At 39.5% G+C, this 11,245-nt stretch overlaps 1 protein-coding gene across 2 annotated transcripts in view; it reads right to left on the bottom strand.

The window, feature by feature from the left end:
- Positions 1-786: 786 nt before the first annotated feature.
- e2f8 (E2F transcription factor 8) overlaps positions 787-11,245 on the bottom strand; it is a 46,068-nt gene continuing 35,609 nt past the window's right edge. The window contains exons 11-15 of one of the 2 annotated variants that reach the window (XR_006313883.1): positions 8,444-8,731; positions 8,109-8,244; positions 6,073-6,479; positions 2,429-2,517; positions 1,923-2,011 (exon numbers count right to left, since the gene is read on the bottom strand). Coding sequence is in view for 1 of the 2 variants with exons in the window: in XM_043705371.1 (XP_043561306.1) it covers positions 1,814-2,011; positions 6,073-6,479; positions 8,109-8,244; positions 8,444-8,731 (1,029 nt within the window). In the remaining variant the exon portion in view is untranslated. Of the gene's footprint in view, positions 2,012-2,428; positions 2,518-6,072; positions 6,480-8,108; positions 8,245-8,443; positions 8,732-11,245 lie in introns of both variants that reach the window. The other variant, XM_043705371.1, reaches the window with a different exon arrangement.

Raw genomic sequence — 11,245 nt, forward strand, 5'->3', positions numbered from 1 at the left:
CTGATGGGTGAGTGCCGAACTAGAGGACACAGCTTAAAAATACGGGGTAGACCATTTAGGACAGAGCTCAGGAGAAACTTCTTTACCCAGAGAGTGGTGGCTGTGTGGAATGCTCTGCCACAGGGGGCAGTGGAGGCCCACTCTCTGGATTCATTTAAGAAGGAGTTGGATAGAGCTCTCAAAGATAGTGGAATCAAGGGTTATGGAGATAAGGCAGGAACAGGATACTGATTAGGAATGATCAGCCATGATTATATTGAATGGCAGTGCAGGCTCGAAGGGCTGAATGGCCTATTGTCTATTGGTGGTGAGGTGTCAGCTGCAGCGATGGTGGAGTAGGCCTGGAGCAGGGACCTCACATAAGTCCTGGAGTTATGTTTTGAGGTCCCAGCTGATGAAGATTAATTCTATTTAAATACTTTCTTTGTTTTTTGTACTTCAAAATGATGCCAAATTGTGGCAACAGAACACTTCTCACTGTGTCTCCTAGATATGTGATAATAAATCATTCATTAATATGCTGTGAAATTTTAACTATTTAAGTAAGATGTTAAGTTAACTTAGTGTCACAGCAATACATGGAGGCAGAATTAAAGTATTCTGAGATTCAGTTTACTGCACCAGTACCAATGGACTACTGTGACCTCACCGCTGTCCAGGAAAATAAGCAAACAGCCAACTATTTTGCTTCATAATTCATCTTGACAATAAAAATGCATGAACACACAAACACAATCTATTATATTATAAAAGTCATCAAACTGTTTGAAAGCACTTCGATATATGGAAATTTAGCTGTACATATTTATTCTGAAATAGACATAGTACAGAACCACATGACAATATAAATAAATTCAAATAGTTGGACAGAAACTTGATTGGACTAACAAAAATTATAAGCTCTTTACTGGGGCTTCCACATTTTAAAGATTTAATTGTGAAACCCTCAGAAATGATGAGAAACCTAGAACAATCTATAGCTCACAGTACTTGTTCAGATTGGTTTTACAAGAGATAGTGACATCTAAAATTGGATAAGCATATCAATTTGAAATTTAATTTCATTTAAAGTTAATGCTTTAATGTTATACATAAATACAGCACAATATGTAAAGATACAGTACTTTTATGTATTTCCCCAATGGATTATTCCGGTACTATGCACATTCTCAGTTTCAAACAAACAATTATCCGGTGATTTTACATCCAATAAAAGATGTTCTGTGTCATCTTAAATTTATGTTGACCAATTTTGTTCAGTAACAATGGCCATCTAATATATTCTTTTCTTAAATGGAGAATGGGCTGACTTTACAGTACATATATTTCTGTGCTGGGGACATCATCCCCAATGCATGCCATAAACGTCATTCCAGTGTTAATTTGCAGCTGATGTGTACAATGGTTGCACCATTTATATATATAAACAGTAAACTAACCCTAGGTAGGATGGTATACATTCTACTGTTTCACTTGTATAATGTGCAAAGTAAATATTCCTTAGTTTGTAATTCTAGCCATATTTAACCATAGTACTTACATGAATATGGTTCTGTATTGAATTTTTATTCTGCTGAAGCAGAAGATCACAGTTTTGTAAATTATGACTATGTTAACATCACATTGGTACAATGTAAACTTCAAGAGAATCCCTTAGAGCAATATGCGCTGCCAGATAACATTTTTAAAAAAATCATAGGATTAAACGCAAATTATGCGTTACATATTTAGAATGTACCCCAAGAATTGTTCATAATCTAGCAATACATTAAAACTCTTATAGATCATTCTGGATTTACCAGCTGTTCTATTGTCATTGAAAATCTTCAGTGCAGACCTCAAGCTTTCGTTGAGGAAGGGGCAAGTTTCCTGCAGGACTTATGTTATTGCCGTTGGTGACAACAACGGGTACTGATGACAGGATGGAAGCTGATGATGGACCTCCTGGAGTACGGAAAAAGCTCTCCCTGTTGACTGACTGAGCACCCTCAGGTGTGGCTGGCACACTTGGCTGTAATACACAAGAGATCATTAGTAACTAGTTAAAAGCAATTGCACATTATCATTTGTTTCATCTACAGTTAAGGATATACTTCATGACCGTTGCTAAGTTTGCTACCCAAGCAAGTTATTTGGCAGTACTGTGATGGAATTGTCTTGCACCGCTTTCAGATTATACATGTTAGCAGAATATACAGCTTCTCTTACAGCTACACATTCTTCTAAAGTTGTTTTCAAGACTACAAAGCCTTCTCTCAAAAAATAGATATTGTATTTGGTGCAAAAGTATACATTCAAAATTCATGAAGCTTTTGTATTAGACTATATAGTTCAATGTTAGATATCTTCATTATTTAGAAAGGCACACCACTTCAACAAGGAATAATAATATCCTCTCAAGGGCATGATGAGTAAATATTGAACTCACTTCAATCAGAAGCAGGTTGCTCCAGCTTCTCAATCCAGAAAAAAAATCTCATAAAGATCTTCTATCCCTCAATCCTTGTGTTTATATTGCTAAATGCAAATTATATGATACCAATTAGTCATCCTGAATTATGGCAATATTTTGAAGTGTGAAAATTGTGTATATTGTATTGTTTCTTCCATGGCAAATCTAATTTTTAAATAAATTCAGAAACACCATTACCCCACCAGACCACAGAGAGCAGATGTGATGCACGTAATTGTAATTTAGAGTAGGACCATCATTAAGCTCCAATTTTCAATGTGGTGAGCTCAAGATGTTTGCAAGGAACTGGAGTTGAGGTCCACAATACAACAGAAAAAGCAGCATTAAGATACTGTATAGTACAAGATTAATTCCTGAAATCAATGGAGATCAGTATTTCTAGAAGCTCACAGGCAAGGAACCTACATACTTCACAACTTGGTGAATAATGCATTTTGCAGTTCAAAAGGATGCTGTTACCTGAAGATCTAATGAACACAATAAAAGGTTTTTTATCCAAATCCTCTCCTACCTGTTTTAGCCAATGACAACATTTCTTGTATTTTTTTCTGTTGCATCTTTAATCTAACTTACCCATAAAAGCAACAATGCCATTCACCTCAACTGCTCCTTGTCGTAGCAGGTTCCATATTCAAACTACAAAGTACAGGTACTTACATCTTCTGGAAGTCTACCTCACTAAACTCTATCATTATTTGAAAGAACTCTAAGTCAACAATAGATCTCTACAACTAAAACACAGCTACACGCTGAACAAGTTGCTGCTTCGTGCAAAGCCTGGACATTTGCATGGGACTTCATCCAACTGAAACTCCTGTAACTTATACAGTGTATACACAGTTTTTGAAGTTAAAGTGGGTGGTCAGAAGAATACCTAAAGGAAAGAAAATCCTATTGAATGGATGTACAAGTGGTTAAATTAAAAGAAACATAGCAATAAAAACAGAAAGCTGGCGAAACTCAATAAGTCTGGCACATTTGTGGAGACAGAAACAGAGTTGGTGAGATAAGAGTGACTATCCCTGACATCAAGGCTGATGTCACACTTTGACAAATGCAAAGAGCTCTGGCAAAACTGGAGTTAATGGGAATCAGAGAAAAATTCTCCTGTGGTTAGATTCATACCTTGCACATGGAACAATGATTGTGCTATTTGGAGTCCAATCACCTCAGCTCCAGATCACTACAGGAGTTCCTCAGAGTATTGACCTTGGCCTAAATATCTTCAATTGTTTCATCAGTGACCTTCCTTCGATCATGATGACTGCACAATGTTCAGCACCATTCACAACTCCTCAGATCCTGAAATAGTGCATTCCCAAATGCAGCTAGGCCTGGACAATATCTAGGTTTAGGGTGACAAGTAGCAAGTACTATTTGCATTACACTGGTACTAGACAATTAGCTTCTCCAACAAGAGATAATCTAACAATAGCCCCTTTACATTCAATGATATCACCATCACTGAAAGCCATCACCACTAATATCCTAGGGATTAACATTAACACTGAATTGGTCTAGTTTTATAAGTAATGTGGCTACAAGGCCGTGTCAGAGACTAGGAATCTTGAAGTGAATAACTCACCTCCTGAATTCCCAAGGCTGTCCACCAACTATCAGTTAAATCAGAAATGTGATAGAATTCAATCACACGCCTGGTTGAGTGCAGCCCCAACAACATGTAAAAGCTTGACACCATCCAGGACAATGCAGCCCACTGAGTGGCACCACACCCACAAGAATTCACTCCTTTCACCACCCAAGTTCACTATCAACAGGCTCCACTCCAGAAATTCACAATTGCTCCTTAGACAGCACCTTCCAAATCCATGACTATTACCACCTAAAAAGACAAGGGCAGCAGATAGACAGGAATACCATCAGATGCAAGTTTTCCTCCAAGCCACTCACCATTCAGACTTGGAAATGCATTGCTTTATTTTCAGGGTCTCAGTCCTAAAACTCCCTCCCTAATGGCAAAATGGATGGCAACAGTTCAAGAAGGCAGCTCAAGGCAGTATGTATTGCCAATACATGATGGCCACTGAGTAATGTCCACATTATGAATAAAATTTCAAAAAAAGCTAATATTTTGATTCTAATATGACTATTCTTTGACTCTTTCAATGACTTAAATCATTAACTCTGTTTCTCTCTCCACAAATGTTGCCAGACCTGCTGAGTTTTCCCATACTTTGTTTTTATTTCAGATTTCCAACATCTGTAGTATTTTTCTTTTATGAAAAATATCACAGCAGATTGACAACACCCACTTAGAAATATGCATCATTTGGAAACTTTACATCTGCTTTCACCCAAATATAAAGGATAATATTCTGACGTGTATCAAAGCCACAAAATATACATAGATTATCCGGCTTCCATGATGACTCAATGGGTAAATGTACTCGATATGGAAATGAACAACAGAACAGCCTGTATCAGTGATCTGCTTAAAGTTTATTCATCTCAACTGTCAATGTTATTTGAAGCTTGCTATATAGGGACGGAAAAAGAGGAGGTCAAGATAGAGGACTCACTCTTGATTGATATCAATGGTCAATTCTTGAGTAACTCAGAATGTACCATATGGTGAGAGATGGTCATTGTTTCTGTTTGGGTTTAGGCAGCGAAAACAAAAGGGAAGTTGCATTTATATAACACCTCCCATGATTACTAGAAGTTTCAAAACCATTTTACAATCATTACTTATAAAATGTTGTCACCATGAGAACATTGGAAATGTGGAAGCTAATTAGCATTCAGCAACATCCCATTTACAACAATGTGACAATAAACAGACAATCTGTTTAATATGATTGAGGGATTAATATTGGTCAGAACACTGGGGATAATGCTACTGCTAGTCTTTGAAAGAAGTATTATTCACCAGAGCAGACAAATGGGATCTTGGTTTAATATATCATCCAAAAGACAGCACAGCCAACAGTGCAGTGCTTCTGCAAGATTGCACAGGAACATCAACACTGATTTTTATGGTCAGCCTGGAGTGCGACTTGAACTTAGAAGCTTGTGATTTAGAGGCATTTGTGCTACTATGCTGAGTAATAGTAGGTTATTTCAAGAACAAGGATTGGCCAAAATTGAAAACTAGAAAATAGAGCAAAATTTACTGCTTATACATTCTTTCCATCAGGCAAAGTAGGAAAGCAGAAATTTAGGATTTCTTTTTCTCCTCATTCATACTGAGAATATTAACATTTTCCCTACAATTTCAGTTGAGAAACATATCTGTACACACCTGGAATCAAACTAAGAATCAGTTAGTTATAGCATGGATTCTGCAAGGTGCAGTTCATGCATTTCTTTCTTCTGGACAAATGAAGAGTCGAGAGTGTGGTGCTGGAAAAGCACAGCCGGTCAGGCAGCATCCAAGGAGCAGGAGAATCGACGTTTTGGGAATAAGCCCTTCATCAGGAATTCTTCAGATTCTACCTGACCTTCTGTGCTTTTCTAGCACCACACTCTCGACTCTGATAACTCCAGCATCTGCTGTTCTCACTTTCCCTCTAGATTAATGAAGCCTTATTTAATAAAGTATTTGAACATATTCATTGCAATTTAGTGACTTAGCTCACCTGCTGTATACTAATCAATGCTACAGGCTGTCCATTCAGCTGATGCTGAGGAGAAACTGGTTTAACAAAAATCATTTTTCCTTGTTGTAGATTGATGTTTCCTGTGAGAGGACTAGCTTGTTCTGGAGGAGCAGTTGTCATTGTAGGCCCTTGACTCACTGAAAAGTGTACACCAGGGTTGATCAAGCCAAGATTCTGCAGTGTGAAATTCAGAATTCCTGGGCTCGGACTGTGAATAGGAAAGTGATGACCTGAAGACGTGAAGGATGTGATGTTGGCTTGGCTCACGACAGGAAGAGAAGCAACAGAAGAAGCTACTGCCATTGGATAAGGCAATTTCAGAGGGGTTATATGTGTAGCAGAGAAATTAGCTGGTGAATAGTCTGAAGTAGTCATTGATGTAACACCTACAAAGAGAGAGAACATTTTAATAACTCATTTGCAAAGCAAAAATTATTTTTATTGATACTATTGGAAAACAAACAATATATATTGTAGAGTAATAGAGATGTACAGCACAGAAACAGACCCTTTGGTCTAACTCATCCATGCTGACCAGATGTCCTAAATTAATCTAGGCCCATTTGCATATCTCTCCAAACCTTTACTATTCAAATATCCATGCTGCAATTGTAGCCACCTCCACCACTTCCTCTGGCAGCTCTTCCTGGACATGTTCCACCCTTTGCGTGAAAAAGTTGCCCTTCAGGTTCATTTTAAATCTTTCCCCTCTCACCCTAAACCTATGCCCTCTAGTTCTGCACTCCCCCAACACAGGGAAGAGAATTTGTCTATTTACCCTATCCATGCCCCTCATTATTTTATAAACCACCATCAGATCACTCCTCAGCCTCTGACGATCCAGGGAAAACAGCCCCAGCTTATTCAGCCTCTCCCTGGAGCTCATAACGTCCAACCCTGGCAACATCCTTGTAAATCTTTTCTGAACCCTTTCAAGTTTCACCACATTCTTTCTGGAGGAGGGAGACTAGAATTCCACACAAAATTCCAAAAGTGGCTGAACCAATATCCTGTACATCCACAACACCATCTCCTAACTCCAATACTCAATGCTCTGACCAATAATGGAAAGCATACTAAACATTTTCTTCACTATCTTATCCACCTGAGATACAGAACTGGCTCGAAGGCAGAAGTCAGAGGGTGGCAATGGAGGGTTGTTTTTAAGACTGGAGACCTGTGACCAATAGTGTTCCATAATGGTGCTGGGTTCACTGCTTTTCGACATTGATATAGATGATTTGGATATGAATGCAGGAGATATGGTTATTAAGTTTGCAGATGACACCAAAATTGGAGGTGTAGTGGACAGCAAAGAAGGTTACTTCAGAGTACAATGAGGTTTTGATCAGATGGGTCAATGGGCTGAAGAGTAGGAGATGGAGTTTGATTTAGATAAATTTCAGTTGCTGCATTTTGGAAAGGCAAATCAAGCAGGACCTATACACTTAATGGTAAGATCATGGAGAGTGTTGCTGAACAAAGGGACCTTGCAGTGCAGGTTCATTGTTCGTATACTGATGTAAGATTTGAACCGAAAATGTCTGAACAACAAGCCAAACAGTGACCAAAACAATCGCCATCCATGCTCTCCTTTCACTCCCCCTTGTGAAAAGCTCAATTTATCTGGCTTTAAGGAACTGCCACAAAACGGTTTTGCAAGGAATTTGTGAGGAATTGAAGTGCAAGACAAAGGAATAAAATTAAAAGAAATCTGTCCCAAGACCGAAGACTATAATTTGTATTCAGGAACTTTAAATGAATTTTAACATAAATAAGACACTACCTCAGCAGCTGTTCTGAGATAGTAACAGCAAGTTGCAGCAGAATATCAAATGGTGCTTTTCTATGGATTTGTGCAGCAGTTATAAAGATGCTTTTGCTCCCCCAGCCGAATGATTGTGTTAATAATGACAAGTACATTATTCATTCTCTACTTCCACAAATGAAAAAATAATGTTCTTACAAGCATTACACAGTTTGAATCTCTTGAACATGAAGGTTTAATCACAAACCTGATGATGGTGAATGGTAAAGCTGATGCTCTGGTGAGGGGACACAGTTATTTTTCATTTCAGGAGATCCGTTGCTTGCATTATTGAAAGATGCCTGCTGTGGCAATGGGATAAGGTATCCTGATGGTATTACAGTCTGAAACAAATTCAAATAAATAAATATATGGGGACAATCAATCAGGATTTAAAGAAAATTGAAATCATGCAGTAATAAAATGCACAGATTGCTCCAATGAAACAAAAACTAACAATTGCAACAGAAAACTGATTTCAGCTTGTTGGTTGAAGGTTCATTTCGCTAATTGCAATATCAATTTGTAAAGTCAAGATCTCACCTCAGAAACAGAATGAAGGGCAGGAAATGCAATTGCCACTGGAACAGCTTTCACTGCGGTAGCTTTTCCTTCTGATGTAATAATCCCTCTCTTCTCTTCATTCTCAAGATAACATTCAACACTATGCTCTAGTTTTTCAGAGCTGAGACTCTTGTCTTCTGGGGCATTAAGGAACTCTGGATCAAGATGCAAAGCCCTTGGGGAAGCCCGATTAATTATGAGGCTTCTGCGAGCCTTTAACCTCGCTTGATGAATCTCAAAAAACTCATCTTTGTTTGACGAAGGGCCCTTCAAGGCAAAATGTAGGCAATGTTAAATTTTTCTGTTTTCTGGTTTAGGTTCTGTACTTAGCATAAAAATATAAATCCAAGATATTGGGTTTTGTGCAAGCTGCAAAATCAGGCACCAATTATAGTAATTTTGACATCAAGATGCATTGGAAACATTCAATTACACAATAAAAATTATCTGTTCATTATCATATTGCTCTTTTTGGAAGGTGGCTGTGCGCAAATGGGTGCCATGCTTCCTGCATTACAACAGTGACTGTATTTCAAAAACAATGCATTGGTCGTAAAGTGGTTTGGGAGGTCATGAAATGTACACATAATAAAACTTCTCTACAGATTTATCAACAAACAATCGAAAATCGAATGCAAAATGAAATAACCAAATTGAACTTCACAGCCAATCTAATGTAAAAAACAAGCAGCACCAATATATTTGTGATACCACTATCTTTGTTTTAGTCAGCTAGCTGCCTACAAATGGAACATTTTAAATTCTGCACGTCAAATTATTGAAAAAAAAACAGGGCTAAATCTTACCATATACTGGCAAAATGTTATTTCATTTCTGGAATGTCCTGGAGGAAGCCCAGTGAATTTTGTTGTGCTATCAGCCTAAATTCACCTCATTAAGTAATTATCACATTCCCCTTGTCTCATGCTAGCCTAATTCTTTAACTTGCCATAGCCCAGTAGTACTTGTCAGTGCCTAAATATTCCAGCATCTGTGCTACCACCACTATATTTAAAAGGCCGTTGTGCACTTGGTCAAACTCTGTCTGTGCATTAATAGCATTTTTCTAGGCAAGGGGAAATTGGCACCCCCGTTAATGAAAAGGGCCCTGGAGGTCTTAGTGGATCTGGTGGTATAGAGTACGTACATCCTCTTCAGTGGAGGAGGCCACAACACGAGAACCTGCCAGTATGGTATGATGTTGCCACACTTGTCAGTGTAGTGTCCATGGTCTGAAGAAATACCCAGCAGTGTCGGAAGAAGGTTAATGACCTTTTCTGCACTGCCATCATCCTCTCCCTGCTACCTCACACTCTATCTCCGTTACCACCCGGTGACTATGGCAAGGACTGAATGACTTCACAGGTTCTAAAAAGAGACAGTGCAAGATAGCAGACGATGACACATCCCTCTCAGATCGTCTCAACGCCTTCTACGTTCGCTTTGAGCAGAATTTCGGTGGAGAGGTAACACCTATTCCAACAAGTCCTGCCGAACCTATCCCAACAGTCACTGCATCAGAGGTCAGATCAGTTTTCCTTTGTGTGAATCCAAGGAAAGCGATGGGAACAGACGCCGTACCAGGCCACGCACTCAGAGCATGTGCAGATCAACTGGCAGAGGTCTTCTCAGACATCTTCAACCTCTCCCTGCAGCAGGCGACTGTTCCTGCCTGTTTCAAGAGGGCCAACATCACTCCTGTGCCGAAGAAGGCTCATGCAGCATTTCTCAATGACAACCGCCCAGTGGCTCTAACTTCAGTAGTCATAAAGGGTTTTGAAAGGCTGGTCATGGCATTAATCAACTCTAGCCTCCCCCCTATTCTTGACCCACTGTAATTTGCCTATCAGACCAATAGATCCATGTCAGATGCATATCACTTGTCCTTCACTCCTCCTTAGAACATCTTGACACCAAGAACAGTTACGTAATAATCCTACTTATTGACTACAGTTCAGCCGTCAACACTATTAACCCCTAGGGACTGATTACTAAACTTAGTGATCTCGGACTAAGCCCCACTCTCTGCAATTGGACCCTCAGTTTCCTGACCCACAGGCCACAATCAGTGAAGACTGGGGACAATATTTCATCCTCACTAACACTAAACACTGGAGCCCCCTCCTGTACTCACTGCATACCCATGACCATGTCGCCAAATGCCAGACTAATGCCATTTACAAATTCGCTGATGACACCACCATAGTTGGTCGAATCTCAGATGGCGACGAAACAGACTACGGACAGGAGGTGGAAGGCCTGGGAAAATGGTGCACTGAGTTCAACCTAGCTCTCAATGCTGGCAAAACCAAGGAACTCATTATTGATTTCTGGCGGATGTTACTCATGCCCTCCTACACATTAACAGCACAGAAGTGGAACGAGTGGAGAGTGTCAAGCTCCTGGGAGTGGTCATTTACAACAAGCTTTCTTGGACTTTCATGTGGACGCACTGGTTACAAAGGCCTAACAACGTCTCTTTTTCCTCAGGCAACTGAGAAAATTTGGCATGACGGTGAATACCCTTGCCAACTTTTATAGGTGCGCCACCGACAGCATTCTGTCTGGATGTATCACTACCTGGTATGGCAACTGTACCATGCAAGATTGGAGACTGTTACAGAGAGTGGTGAACTTGGCCTGGACAATCACAAAGGCCAACCTTCCATCTATAGAACCTATCTAATAGGCCTCCTGTTAAGGAAAGGCCACCAGCATTTTCAAAGATCCATCCCACCCTGACAATGTTTTTCTCCAACCTCTACCATCAGGGAGAAGATA

This window comes from Chiloscyllium plagiosum, chromosome 16, assembly GCF_004010195.1.
Source record: "Chiloscyllium plagiosum isolate BGI_BamShark_2017 chromosome 16, ASM401019v2, whole genome shotgun sequence".
In the NCBI taxonomy this organism is placed as follows: domain Eukaryota; kingdom Metazoa; phylum Chordata; class Chondrichthyes; order Orectolobiformes; family Hemiscylliidae; genus Chiloscyllium; species Chiloscyllium plagiosum.